Source organism: Dermacentor albipictus, chromosome 8, assembly GCF_038994185.2.
Source record: "Dermacentor albipictus isolate Rhodes 1998 colony chromosome 8, USDA_Dalb.pri_finalv2, whole genome shotgun sequence".
Taxonomy (NCBI): Eukaryota; Metazoa; Arthropoda; class Arachnida; order Ixodida; family Ixodidae; genus Dermacentor; species Dermacentor albipictus.
Genome location: NC_091828.1, coordinates 130155850 through 130170253, shown reverse-complemented (window position 1 = coordinate 130170253; position 14404 = coordinate 130155850). Strand labels below are relative to the sequence as shown.

The following is a 14404-nucleotide window of genomic DNA, read 5'->3' as shown; positions in this document are numbered from 1 at the left end:
AAAAATGCCTTCATGTATACAGCTTGACAAAGCTACACTTCTACAAAGATTAAGACTTCCTACACCAGCTACACTCGTGTAGCCAGTGCACAAAAAAAAATCCCAAATGTTTCGAAAAGGGTGCTGAGTCTAGCTAGCAGCTGTCCTCATTTTCTCCTTCCATTATGTACAAAGCACTTTTTCGTTCATATCGGATGAAAAACAGTGAGTGCTAATGCTTACCCACTCATTGTCTTAAAACCTCAAATCTGCATGGACTGCATAATTTGATATTCCAACAAGAGGTGCACAATTCTCTCTGCAGTAGTTTTGCTCGCTATGCACAAATCTCGAGTCATCTTTTCTGATTTTGCAGTCTTTGTAAGACTGCCCCTTGAGTTACTGTAGAAATTTTTGTCTTGTTCTTCCTTGCCTTAATTTCCATTCTTCTTCTTAGTCTTCCCTAGCCCCTTGCACTCCACCTGCGTAATCCAGGTGAATTTCTGTCGTCAGCGTCGCTATGATATTCCGTGTAAAGTCCAAGCACGATAACATTGTGGCCACACTTTGTACGCGTAGGTGTGAGGGGAAACTTGTTCTGCACAAGTGGCACATAACTATTGATCGGCCAAGTGGTTTGCACAAAATGAGTAAAAGAAGTTTGTCTACCGCATAAAAACTTCATTTGCAGTGTGGCTGTGATCCAACTGCGACAGCTATTATGGAAAAGAGTTAAAAAGCTTGAAAGGTAATTGCATTTTTTTTTACCACCTACACTATGATCTCAATAACTCCATAGAATGACGAAAGTTAAAGAAGTACTAACACAAAAATTTTCAATCTTGGTTTTTCCGCTGCAATAAGTACCTAATGACCCAGTCATCACGGCACGAAGCATCATTTGCTTCAGATCACGACAGATAATTATTTGGAGTCATGTTCGTAGCGACCAGGGCAAGTTTCGGTTTCACAGAGCGAGATGGCCAAAGAAGGTATGTAAACACAGCTGGGCATGTGATCACACAAAACTGACGTACATACGCACGCACGCCAGCCCGCTTGTCGGCACGCAAGCTTCGTGTTGCTAGTTCGTCTGCTTGTGCTTTGCGATGTCCTCACCATCGTCGTCGTCCTTGTTTTCGTCCTCCAGTGGCGACTATTTCCTGCAGGCAGGAGTTGCCACCGAATTACACGTGACTAACCACTTTTGATTGGTTCCACTAGAAAGCAGCGACTCTGAAAGTGCGGCCAGCGACATCTATCAGTATGCGTGCGTACACAATGCTGCAAGTAGTATGAACCATTCGTAGAGGGCGCTTTGGGAATCAAGCATATTCAGGAGCAGGACACAAGGCGGGGTAAAAGTAGGCGCAGCATCAGGCTTGGGGGTACGTAGTCTTGGAAGCTCATCAGACTGCTTTAAGCTCGGCAGGTTTTGTTTATACCAGGCACGCTCGAAATGAGCAAATCTGGCTGCTCTTCAACGGGGTCCATTCTAAGCGTCCAGTGGCGCGCACGAACTCTAACCACTTCTGCCGCTCATCGACGCTAACAGTAGCGAACGAGCAAGCCAGGCGAGCTGGCGATCGCTACGAAACGGCATAGGCTTGTTGGCCGTGGGATCCGAGGCCGACGGCACATGCGATCCGTTCGCAGCTCGTAATGAACACCTAGGGTGCGATCTTGTACGCGTTCCAAACTCGAACGGAGGCGGTCCGTTCTTTCCGTCGCGAAATTGGCGGTCCGTTCCGTTGCGTTCGTCCGATAGCAGACAACACGGAATGATTGACAGCCGATATCACTTCACAATTGACGTCATGGCGTTCTTCACCGTTCAAACTGACCAACCGTGTGCGGCTCGGTGGAACGGACCGCCTCCGTTCTATTTTGGAACGCGTACAAGATCGCACCCCTATATTCATCAATACAATCAGTCTGCACATTCAAGTCGCTTATAAGTGACAATACAGTTAGTTTTCCTGACCGCGTTTGTAGCGGTCAGAAAAAACAGCCAGGCGAGCCGCTTCACACTATTGCTGCAGCGGCTGCGCTGACCGCTTGCGAGTCAGTCACGCCAATCATTTACTATTTTAAGCAACGTTTTGTGACATGCACACTTTCGAGGTCGCTTTACTCGTGAGTTATTTTGTGTCGGAAACAAATTTTATCTGATTTTCAGCACTGTCATCAGAGCCAAAAAAAAAAAAACATTGGTGCTATCGGAGCGGCGAGAAACTTGCTCGCAGGGCTCGCCCCGATAGCAACGCAAACTCGTAATGCAGTGTTTTCTCGCTTGTTAACACCCCTTCCTTAATGTTGATGTCGTGAGGAGCTACGTTTAGGGGTTGGCTGCCAGGTGAGCTGGCGATCATTTAAGATCAATTTTGAAGCGTGCACACGCACTTTAAAATTAATCTTAAATATGTTCTAGGCTATATTCGCCGTTTATATTTTGCAGGCTGTGTGTGTTTGTGTGTGTGTGCCCACATAAATCGATATCGCACGTTAGCTCGACTTACAATTTATGTGTCAGTGCTCCTTTAAAATTGTAGGCCATAAAGTGTTGCAAATGAGTCAGTTTTGTCACATGATTATATAGTATAGTTCTCTACTTTGCTCACAAGAGCAATTACCTTTCTCAAATGCACAGAAGCAAGCTTCTATGCATATTTAGGACATTGAAAGGTTTCCTAGCCTGCATTTGCAGGCAACCACTGTTGAGGAAGCTGTCCTCGGCCCATGGCCTGACACTGCAACTTCAATGCGTGTTGAAGTGTTGTTGAAGTTTCTGCAGGACGCCAAGCTCGATGAGTGGCTCTAGCAAGGCAACTGTCTCATATACATAAGCACTCGCCACTTCTCTTGTCATCGTCCATCCCAGTACATTCACTCTGCTTCCCTCTTCCCCAGTGCAGAGTAGCAGACTAGAGCACACCAGCCCAGGTTGACCTTTCCTGTCAATAAATTCTATTCTGTTCATATTTACACTTTTATTTCTGTCATCTGTATAATCGCGAATGCATTGAGATGACTCAACTAGGGTTCAGCTGATATTATCCTCCATTATTTACAATAAAAATGAAATTCTTTTTATGCCTTTAGCGGATAGCCATCAACCCAGTAATCGTGCTATGGAGCCTCAATTTCCTAACTGCACTTCACTAATGCGACCTGTTCAAAACCTGTGCCAAGTGCAGCACGGCTTTAAACCTGAGAGGAGACTCAACATGTCAAAACCTGTTGCGTTGGCCTCCTGGTACCAGATACCATTGGCACACACTATGTTGACCAGAGGGGAGAGAATGTCCCCCTCCGTTTCCAAGAGGAGCAAGCTATTGGAAGGGCGAATTTGGCAGCTTTCTGTGATGAGGGTGTAGCCTTTAGCCACAAGACTGAGGTGATTGGTGGACTCTACAACACCACGTGACTGATGCCTCCCCTTTCACTGACGTGACGAGTCTCCTTTTTCATATTTGAGCTGCACTGTTTTCCATGTTTTGTACTGATCGCATAACAGGTTACAATTAGTGGCACTCTCAAGGAATTGAGGTGTCATACCATAATTATCTTCTGGTGCCCTGAGAAATACTGTGCGTTAGTATTTATTATATAATGCTAATAAATTCAGTGGATGGGCTTGCGTAGTCCATTTAATTAATGAATGTTTTACTTGCTTGTAGTTCAAATAGAAATCAATTATTACCCTCTGTGACGGCTTAGTGGCTATAGCATTCCTGTGCTAAGCTAGAGGACGTGGAATTAAGTTCTGGCCATGGCAGCCACATTTTGGTGGATGCAAAATGCAAGAATCCCCATGTACTGTACATAGGGTGCACGGCAAAGAGTCCCAGGTGGTCGAAATTAATCTGGAGCCCCTCACCACAGCGTGCCTCATCATATTGTTGTTTTGGCATAGAAAATGCCAGAGTTAAATTTTAATTTAGTTAATCATTATTACACGCACATGCATTCATTTTCATGTCATACATTTTCTCTTTTGTTACTTTAGATCAAGCATTTCAAACTAATGCATCATGGAACGTGAGGGAATATGGAAAGGATTTCCTCGAATCAAACTGGAAACTGGGATCAACCTCAATGCAGAAACACTTCACACAATGTGTAACAATGCCAAGCCTTCATGGAGCAGCCAGGATTACGGCATCATGCAGCACTCTTGAGGTCATCTGTTATAGGCAAGAAATTTAGTGGCTTCAGCGTTCGGGCTGCCGTACTTGTGTGGCTTAACATTTCGGCGAAGTCTGGATCACTGTCTTCATCGCAGTCTAGGTCCCCTCTCAAATGGTGAAGAGGCAAGGACAGTGGAATGTTGGCATTAAACTACTGCTCAATGCAAAGATCTATAGTATGCTCACAGCTGTTGCCAGCTTATTGCAAGCCTTAACGCATGCAAGCTGATTTGAGCACATGTAAAGGATGGTGTAGTGTCTAGTGGTACTGCAGGGTTGGTATAATGTACTTGCTTTGCTCCATTCTAATCCTTTTCCATTATCCACCACTCATGGTTGGCCAGTTTCGGTGATAATGTGGGTCGGGTGCTACTCTGACCGCTGAGGCGCAGAAAGGAATAGCATTCGAATAGAACGTCCCAAATCAACTCTCCGAAGCTAATACGCTGTGCCATCCATTGCCTTATACTTATATACTAAATGTACCCTGTTCTTTACTGTTTGACGAGAGAATGTGGTAGTTTCGCTTTATCCACGTCGACAAAATATTTAAGAAAAAGTTAACAAAAAATGAAAGGTTGCAATTGCAAGGTAGTGCCTCCGTACTAGGATCACGATTGCTGATCCAGATTAATGCAATCAATAATGAAAGATGTCTTGCAAGTAAACCAACAATCGTTGCGATTTTATCCTAAAGATTTATTTGTGCAGAAGTGACTGCTTTCACAATCAAGTCTTGCACTCCACTATCCCACAGTAGTATAGTGCCATTTGGGAAACTCGCACAGATGGTAGTAGCCAAGGTGCACCTTTGGGGCATCTGTTGAATCGAATAGCATGTACAGAGGTGAGCAGCCTTGTCTAGTCTACAGAACCCTGGTGGCATGCTCTAGACAAGGCTGCTCACCTCTACATGATTTATAATGCATGCAGAAACAGCCATGAAACTATGCCATGGCAACATTCATTTTTCAGGAGTGCCATTCTTCAGGTATGTTATGCACGTGCTTTGTAGATTAGAGCTGCAGTGGTTACACAGGGGCACGAATTGTATTTATATTATCTACAAGGTTCTACAATTGCCTTTAAGCTTTCCGTGGCAGTCTCTGTTGCTTTCACTTTGTCTTCTACAGGTTGTGTTAGTCGGCACGTTTGCTCCTTTTCCTTCATTCTGGGTCTTAGTGGAAGAAATACTCATCGTGCCTTGTGTCACATCAAGATGCACACTGATAATTGAGATTGAATGATTTCCTGGCATAGAATTTGGCCCATGTGCAGATGTCCGTTCTGTAAATGACAAAGACGTTGATGGTTTGTTCAAAAGAACACTAAAGGAAAAATATTAAGGGCAGCGGATTTGGCGAGTTGGTGTGCCATGGTAACAATAAAATTCAAACAGCACTACACGACAGGACCAGAAATAGGAGATAAATACCCCTGCCAAGCGGGCAAGTTAAGTGCACTTACTGGGAGTGCACTTCTGGATCTTGAGTCACTTTAGGCAACGCGCTTCTTAATGGGAAAACAGAGTGTACTCCCAGTAAAAAAAAATGGCGACAGACTAAGAGCGTGTTTTTAAAGATGTAAATTAACAAGAGAAAGCTGCTAAAAAGCGATTGTTTTAAGTAGAATTATATATAAAAACAAACTTCATCTATTTGTCTCAACAAAAAACCAAGACGTTTTTATTATAAATCTGTTGCAAGTCAATGCTGGCCAAGGCGAATGCCTAGCAAATCCAAAACATGGTGGCCTGCGGCGAGGCGGCAGTTGATCCTGCTAGAACAGAATACGAGCGAGTATATGTGAGCAAAGACGTCGAGTTCGATATTTAGCTACACTACAAAATGCCTCGCACACGGCTCAAAGCACGACCGGCGTGGTCAGCACGCTTTCACACCAAAATAAACAGGAACTGAATGAACATGGCGGCGCCGCAGTGCCGCGTCATTCTCGCGCCGTTAGTTGCGTACATGATAAATTCGTTTCTTTATTGTGCTGTTTTGCTTCTCGCTAAACACAAATTATATTGTTAAAAGCTGTTCACTAACTGAAATGAACTTCTGTGTCCTTTTTCTATGCATCATATTTTGCGTCGTTGAAAGCGTTGGCGGCGAGGCTACGTACTCGGCCAGCAAAGTGCGTACTCGGTCTTGAGTGCACTCATCTGAGAGTACACTCCGCTGCGACGTTAAGATTTGGGAAAGTGCACTTAAAAACCGAGTGCACTCGCCGTAAGTGCACTTAACTTGCCCGCTTGACAGGGGTAAAACACAGTGCTGTGTTTGTCTCCTCCTCTTTCTGGTCCTGTCGTCTAGCGCTGTTTGAATTTTATTGTTACCATGGCAAATATTAAGTTGGGCTGATTGAAAGGTTAGGCTTCTCTAATAACGAAACTGTCATTCATAGTGAGAACAGCTTTTGCAAGCAAGAAAAAAGAAAATTAAAGTCGTGCCACCTGTTCTGGACTATAGCACCTCTTGCGATTTCAGCACTGGCTGATTCGTAGAGCGACATCGAGGTAGGTCATGTGGATACAACATTAATTCGCCTGTCTAGGCACGGGTGGTTCAAATTGGAGCAGTAGCAAGGCCTTCATTGGGAATTTTCCACATAATGAAGCAGTGTGTTGCAGTGATGCTACTACTGCGCCAATTGCACCTAACTACGCCGAGAGGCAAACTCCGCTACATCCTGCTACATGAAGCAAAATACGAGAAATACTATGGAAAATTGCAGATGTGCTTGTGTACGAGGTATTGTACGGTATGAATTACCAGCAGTGCACAAAATATAACTCTTCAACTACAGGCATACAGGTATTTCCAACTTTACTACGCTTGAAGACCTCAATGAGAAAGAGCAAACAAGCACCTAGACAGAGTAGAATTGCAACCTGCAGCACAAATTCTTTGCCTCAAGAGCTCGGAACCTGGTCCCAAGGTCCTATGCCAGCTAGCATATGAGATGCAAAGACGACTACCCCCTTACTTCAGAAACACAACCTCAGGGACATGTGAACACAACAGGCCCATACCATGCATTATGGGGGCAAACAAATGGGTCAGGAGACTATACGCAACTGCCAAACATAGAGGAGGTTGTTAATCATGAAGATGCAAGCAATCGGGCACATCTAGTACACTGATGTGGTAATAGCAGTGTAGCAGTAGTATGACACTACATAAAATTAAACACCATATAAGTGAGTACCATTCCAGGTCATCCTTCACTTAGAAAGCTGAACTGAAAGCAATCAAAGCAGCACTTGTAGTGCAAATTTGCAGACACCCTGCACACCTGCATGGATTCACCAGAAACTGTCTTGGCTTGCACATCACACGAGATTGTCAGGAAAATCGGGAGATTGACACGTGACTTGCCAGCACATGGCCAAAAATTAAATTGCAGGATACGTTGCCATGCAGATATTCCAAAACAAAGTGGGCTTATGAGCCAGACATAAGAACTGAAAACTGGACAAGTTGGTGTGCATCCATTATTAACTAAAGTGCAACAGATAGACAATGGACAAGAACGAAGCAATCTGTGTGTTCACTTTGTTCTTGTCCATTGTATTTCTGTTGCACTATAGTTAATGAATTCAAGAGGCTGCACAGAATACCTCTGCTCTGCTCATTTCACATCCAAATCTTTGTGCACGCACACACACAAATGTTGCAAGGGTGTATAGCATGAAGCGGTTTCAACAGCATGACACGTATCAAGATGCTAACATTGTGTAGTTTGCCCTAACTACACAATGTTTGCATCTTGATACTTAAGAAAGTGTAGTTTCATTCCATGGCTGTCAATGAGAGGGAGAAAGAAAACTTGTGTTCGTGGAACAAAATCGCATGGATAAGATTGGAGATATATTCATTGCTTAACACTTTCGAAATGAATAATTATAGCTTGCTATCGACATTGAAGCAGCCTATCGACAGTAAGAAAAGGAAGCAGTTTTTCCAGCTCCGAGCACTGAATTACAGGAAATGCAAGCGGGCATGAAGTTGTGCCAATACAATCTGTTTAGGAGTACCAGATTGGAATAAATATTGAGGCTTTCATTTGTACTTTCTCTGGCCGAGCAGTCTAGTTTAAAATGACTTCCATAAGCGCGTCGTAACAATGTTGATCTAATACAGGCTAAATGCATGACTAGCTTGAGAAATCTGGATGATTGGTATAAATTGCAGTGAAAAAACTACCTAATAACGTTAATAATACACTACTTATTATCGTAAAACAGGCTAACCGTGAGCGGCGTGAGAGGCTGAGCAGAAGGGTGAAGAACCCTACGGCAAGTGTGCTGCCATAGGCCTACGATCCTGCATTATGGATAGCGCATATTGACATGGTCTTCTTTATAGAAGTTCACAGCATACTACCAGCACGAGACACAGGACAACAAAGTGGACGAGAAGCGTGTCTTTTAGAATGCTATGATACAACGTACAGGTTTTTACAAAAGTGACAATAATTGCTCGAAACATTTGATGAGTCGGCTTTTACGCCTATAGAAATATTCAGAGAAGCGTCCTATATATTTCCCGACGACTGGCATCGTCGCCTTAAATGCTAGTTTTGGTGGACGTCGCTCAATAGCTGATGGACGCACTAAAGTGCTGCTTTCGCAGAACGAACGCAACTAAAGCTCATGCAAGAGATTACCATGCGGACACATGGGTGGCACGAAAGCCACCATTCTTGGCGCAAGGGATGCATATTCCCACACGATTGTTCAATCACGGCCTGATGCGTGGCACTCCATGCTGCGACCGGCATCTCAAACGCCATAAACAATTCCATGTCTGTGGGATGTGGGTTTCCTTGTTTTTGCTGCATATTTCTCACTGAGGGGCACACTGCCGCATTCGGTGATCATTGTTCGAAACGCACATTCAGACATTCAGTTTGTGTTCAGTTTTGCCTCGTGCGATTGACCTAGGCTGTGCCAAGTCGTCATCTGCGGGGAAGGCAATCTGAACGTGCGTTTCGAACAACAATCTACGTTTTCACCTAGTAGGTGTGCAAAACAGTCGCATGTCAGTAGCAACGTGTGTACCGCTTCAAAGGGTCATCAGCAGACAAGATGGCGGCCAGGACATGTGTCCAGCGCACATGATCACTTGCGGCACTTGGTTGTTTTTGTACACGAAAATGGCGGCACCCATGCAAGTGTGGTGTGGTGGCATTTTGTGCAATTTTAGTGCAAAACAATGCATTTGAGCACATTTTGGAACCTGCTAGCCCTATGCGAATGGGTAATATCCAATTCACTGTATTTGAGTTGAGGTTATGAGCCAGCGACTTTTTCTTTCTTTGTATGGCTTGCCCACAATAAAAACCTCCATATACATAGTTTGCAAATGTCAGGAACTTGCTCCGAAAATCTATTTTACTGCACCAAAATGCATCTTTGACTGCCCCAAAAGCTGATCCGAAATGGCATGGGCCAGTAGCATCACTGATATTGGCACACTCAAAGCAATTATAGACTTCTAGACGAATAATCTATCAATCTAACTCAACTTTGCATTTTCCTTTAATGTCCCTTTAGCACATAGCTCCAAAATTGGTCATGTGCTTCGCTATATAATCAACTGGCTGTCCTATGACTTGTGCGTGCCTCATCAAATACTGAGCCCACTTCTCAACTCATGTTCATGTCCCCACTTGTTTGACTTTTCAGATGAGCAGCCGGGACAAGGACCTCGGCCTGGTGAAGGCCAGGATGTATCATTTATGCAGTCAATGCAGCAGCGTGCTGCCCAGGCTGAACAGCAGCAGCAGGCACAGCCTGCTGCCCAGGCACAACAGCAGCAGCCCCAGGCACAACAGCAGCAGCCCCAGGCACAACGTGGCGGTGCCCAACGGCGGGGTGGAAAGAGAGCACCGGCTGCTGCTCAACAAATGGAACAACCACCAGGTGAATGTACTAGCTACAAAAACAGTGAAAGGCAATTCAACTTCTAGTTGACGCTCAGGAAGACACTGCCTTTCATCACTGAGTTTGGGGTGAGAATTGGGTGTGCGAACTGTAGAATTCATTATTGTTGAATTCCAATGGCAGATCCAGATCCAAGTTTTTCTGCTCTGTATGGAGCAATCCTATTCCAATGGCGGAATGGGAGCATGAGATGTGTGTTCCATTGGCAGATTGGGACCAGCCGCTGATCCCGGATTGCTCCGTGGAGCAAAAATATTTGCACCGCCGAAATCGGCAGATTTGACCGGAAGTTCTCGTGACGTATTTCCTTCACCCGCCTCTGCTTCCTGTCACGGTCGCCGGTTTCCGGTCGCGGACATGGGAAACGTGGACGATGCTTCGCGCCGTGCGATTTTGTTCGCGTTCCTAGACAGCTCCGACTTACAATTTCCAAGTCGAGCGATGATTCTTCTGACACGCACAGTGAAATGGGGTGGTGGGTTGCGGTTCCAAGCGCTTGTTCCTCTCTCTATTCTAGTGCCCTCTCGCTCGATTTTCCTGTACGAAGTGCCCCCGTGGGAGCGCACGCATTCCCTTCGCAGATATGGTGTGAGCAGATGAGAGCGATCTCAGTCGGAGCGACGCGCTCCGTTCGTGATCCGGCTGAGCGCTCGCAATCTACCATTGGAATTCAACATATGAGGCTTCTCATGTCTCAAAACGGCTCTTCAACCAGAGGCGCAGCTTCTCAAAATGCTAGCTGTTACAAGGGAAGCAGTTGAGAAAGGTCTCCTTAGCACCGGTAGCAACAACCACGCAGTGGTAACACTAGTGAGACTGCACGGTGGTATAGTCGCCAACTGATAAATCGGACACGGATAACCTGGACATGCTCGGTCATTCGGACAGCTTGCGGCACTGCCAATGGCCCGTAGAGTTAATGTGTAAAGACAACCGATATTTCAGACAGCCGCCAGCTCTGCATTCGATTATATGGACTCTGTCCGTGGCTGTAGCGTATGCCAACTCTGCTGCTGTTATCCCCTCTGGCAACCTTGATGAGACATCAAGTATGGCCTCGAGGGTTGCACACTAGACGGTAATCTCCGAGGCCTTGCTGTGGTCGCCTTTCTGCACCTCTGAGATGTAACTGCAGCTGCCAATCTTCGAGGCTTTGCCTGAATTGGGAGGTCACATCACAATCTTTGCATCCTTTTCCGGCATCCCCGCACATGGCCTGCTATTGCCATTGTGTTCGTTGAGTTTGCCTTGTGGACAGCGTTGTGCCCATTCTGGGCTTGTCTTTCTCGTGAAACTATTGATAGGCCATGTAAAATCGCACCAACAGTGCCATCTCAGTTCTTCTGCAAATGAGTCTCGAGTTGCCGTCCGAATGAGCCCGACATCGCAACTGCAGAGGCTCAACTGCCGCCTACCACAGGGAGCTCAAATGCGGACATCATTGAGTTGCTCGGCTGTGGTGTGCAGATTCCTGCCGCCATTAGATTTGAAGACTGCAGACGTCGACAGTGCTGTTTTGTCATGTGCCGAACTTAATGATGATGGAATAATTGGGAAGTTCTCTCACCATCAAACAGCGACTGTGATTCGGATGATGTGCCGTGTGGTCCGGAGCCTTCCGCATACGGATCTGACTCGAGCCTTTGCTGTCCTTGCATCGGCGTACAGCGAAACTCGAAACTGGCAGAAGTACAGGCGAACTTGGTTGTACGTAAGAAGTGTGTGCAGCAATGTTTCAGTCACTTGTTCCGTGCACAGGGGCCTTACAACATAAAGTGATCATGTTGGGTACATTTTTTTCCCAACATTCCATTGTTCATACTTATGTACGTTCCCCGTGGAGTCCAAATTATCGGTGGAATGTACCACTGGTATCTGCCCACTTTTTAGACTGCACATACTCATGACATACCTACCAAATTTTACGCTTTTATCATAAGGTGCCCGATTTTCCGCACATTCTTACTAGTAAAGTACAGACACCTATATTTTTATGATTTTCCATGTTTTGTGCCCAAAACGTCCAAATGCAATGGGCATTGGTTTATGGAGTCATTATAACTGCTGCATCTCACCTATTCGAGGTGCTATGTTGGCAATACTGCATTTAATGGCTTGTATCCAAAACCAACCATCATTTGCAGAAACATAGGTGCTCGCCTTTGATAGCCTTATTGTTTCTATCTGATGTGTTTCCGCCAGAGCTGTGGCACGTGAACCCGTACAAGCAGCTTAAGGGGGGACGCGGCCCTCGAAAACCGAAAAATCGCGAGAGTCGATTTTTGAAAAACCATATTTTGGGGTTGTATGTGTCGTAAACTACCTGTTCTGTAATTATCAGCACCCAATTCAACCGCAAAGTAAAAAAAAAACGCTACTTTTGAGGCCACCGCAGCCCATAAAACACGCGCATATGCCGAAATGAAGTCAAACTTCGCGCGCGGCATTCCTGGCCCATGCGGCCTGCTCGCGCCATCTGGGTGTCGTTTTGACCGTGAATTCTTTGTCTGTTTTGCCGCCTTGCAAAATGGCATCGTTGGCATGGTTGAGGCGCTATTGGCATTTTCCCGCGATGCGATGTGGAGCGCTGATTGGCCGGAGCAGAGCGTTCAAATCTCGCGGGCTAAAGGCAGCCTGTTATTGGCTGCTGCGCTGGCGGCGGCGGCTGCTCCCTTTCATGCTGCGCTCGCATTGTTGTTGCCCCATGCTCCGTCTGCCTCAACATGAGCTTGTCAGCTACTCATCGCCTTGCGCTATCTTTTAGATTATTCTCTCAGCTTTTTTCCGCTAGTTCTTCGCTGCACGCGATGTCGGCAAAGCCCAAGACAGTGCAGATGTTCGGTGCATGGGAGCGCGATATGTGTCTTGTGCGAGCATCGAACTTCCGATCTTCCGCAGCGAGTGCCAACTGCGTAGATGCTTTTCAGCGGCGGAACTGTGCTGTCGGCTGTCGCCAGTCGAAAGTCCGACACACTGAGTGTGCCTGGAGCCGCAAGAGCTAATTAGAAGCTCCGCAGGAGCTTTCTAATAAAAAAACACACGTGTTCAACTTTGAGGTCTGTTTTCTCGGGATGGATTTTTTCGCTAGTAGTGGTGCTGAGGAAGGAAATACCTCAATAACCTCTACTCAGATTTGTATGCCGTTTTTTTTTATGCGAAGCATATTACGAGGGCTCAACCCAGCTCCTCAGGCGCGGCGGTGTCGCCTTGAATACCACGTGACACCGTGACGTCACGACCGAGGAGAAGTGGCTTTGGCTCAGCTCTTGCAAGATGGGCTGGGTGGGAATCGAACCAGGGTCTCCGGAGTGTGAGACGGAGACGCTACCACTGAGCCACGAGTACGATGCTTCAAAGCGGTGCAAAAGCGCCTCTAGTGAATGCAGTGTTGCCTGTTGGCTCAGGCGTGCGTCGCTTGCTCAGGCGCACATTTCGTTGCTGCGCCGAACGCTGCGTTGCTCGACGCTCACCGCGTCCAATGCGGGGGGCGTCCAAGGCGAAGCAGAGTAACGCATGAGTTGTTTCTTCGTCTAGCCGAACCAAATATAGCCAAGCAACAGCAGTTCACCAAGCTAAACAGTGGTTCAACAACTAAAATAAAGGCTAGTATGCTTCGCATCCTGGGCTTAACCTTACCTAAGCCACAGCCATTTTTTTTATTTTGTTCCTGAATGACTGCCAGGGGGTAACAGGCTTCTTTTTAAAGCTGGTGCAGTTAATTTATAACAAGCATTTAATTTTTGATGAATGTGGTCATTACTGGCTACATCAAATTCCAAGTGTTCTTAAAATTTTTTAGAGAGGAAATGAAAGAAAAGGGCTCTTCAGCCCCCTGGGATATCTATCAAGGGATCATCACAGTGATTTTCAGCTTCCTACGATGTCCTGGCATTTCTCCAGGCTCTTCCTCAGGCATATACATGAATCGCCTAGTTAGACCTCAATAACTCTGGAACTAATAAACACATCTTTATGAAACTTAGCGGTTCCTCATAGTTCGGTGGTGTGAACGTACCCTGAAAGTTTCATCTGGATATCTTAAAAAATAAGAAAGTTCAGTCTCCAGGGTAGCCTCCCCCCTTAAGCGATGTTGGAGAGAAGTACAGTAGAACCTCATTTCGTTACGTATGTTTTCCTGGCACCAGTGTGCAGTAGAGAACACAAAAAATGACCCAATAGATTTACAAATTTTTTACCGGTTCACATGTTCCTGGAAAACATGATTTTTTTGGCGCCAACATCCAGTATGTCGCCAAACTGTGATCGTATGTTTTCCGGCCGC

The 14404-nt window shown here is 45.8% G+C and overlaps 1 protein-coding gene across 2 annotated transcripts in view; it reads left to right on the top strand.

Annotated features, from left to right (window-relative positions):
* Positions 1-14404, top strand: part of LOC135919096 (protein argonaute-2-like) — a 48288-nt gene that overhangs the window by 11346 nt on the left and 22538 nt on the right. The window contains exons 2-3 of one of the 2 annotated variants that reach the window (XM_065452825.2): positions 3989-4175; positions 9865-10101. In XM_065452825.2, the coding sequence (XP_065308897.2) occupies positions 4121-4175; positions 9865-10101 (292 nt within the window). In that variant the 5' untranslated portion in view covers positions 3989-4120. The remainder of the gene's footprint in view (positions 1-3988; positions 4176-9864; positions 10102-14404) is intronic. The other variant, XM_065452824.2, reaches the window with a different exon arrangement.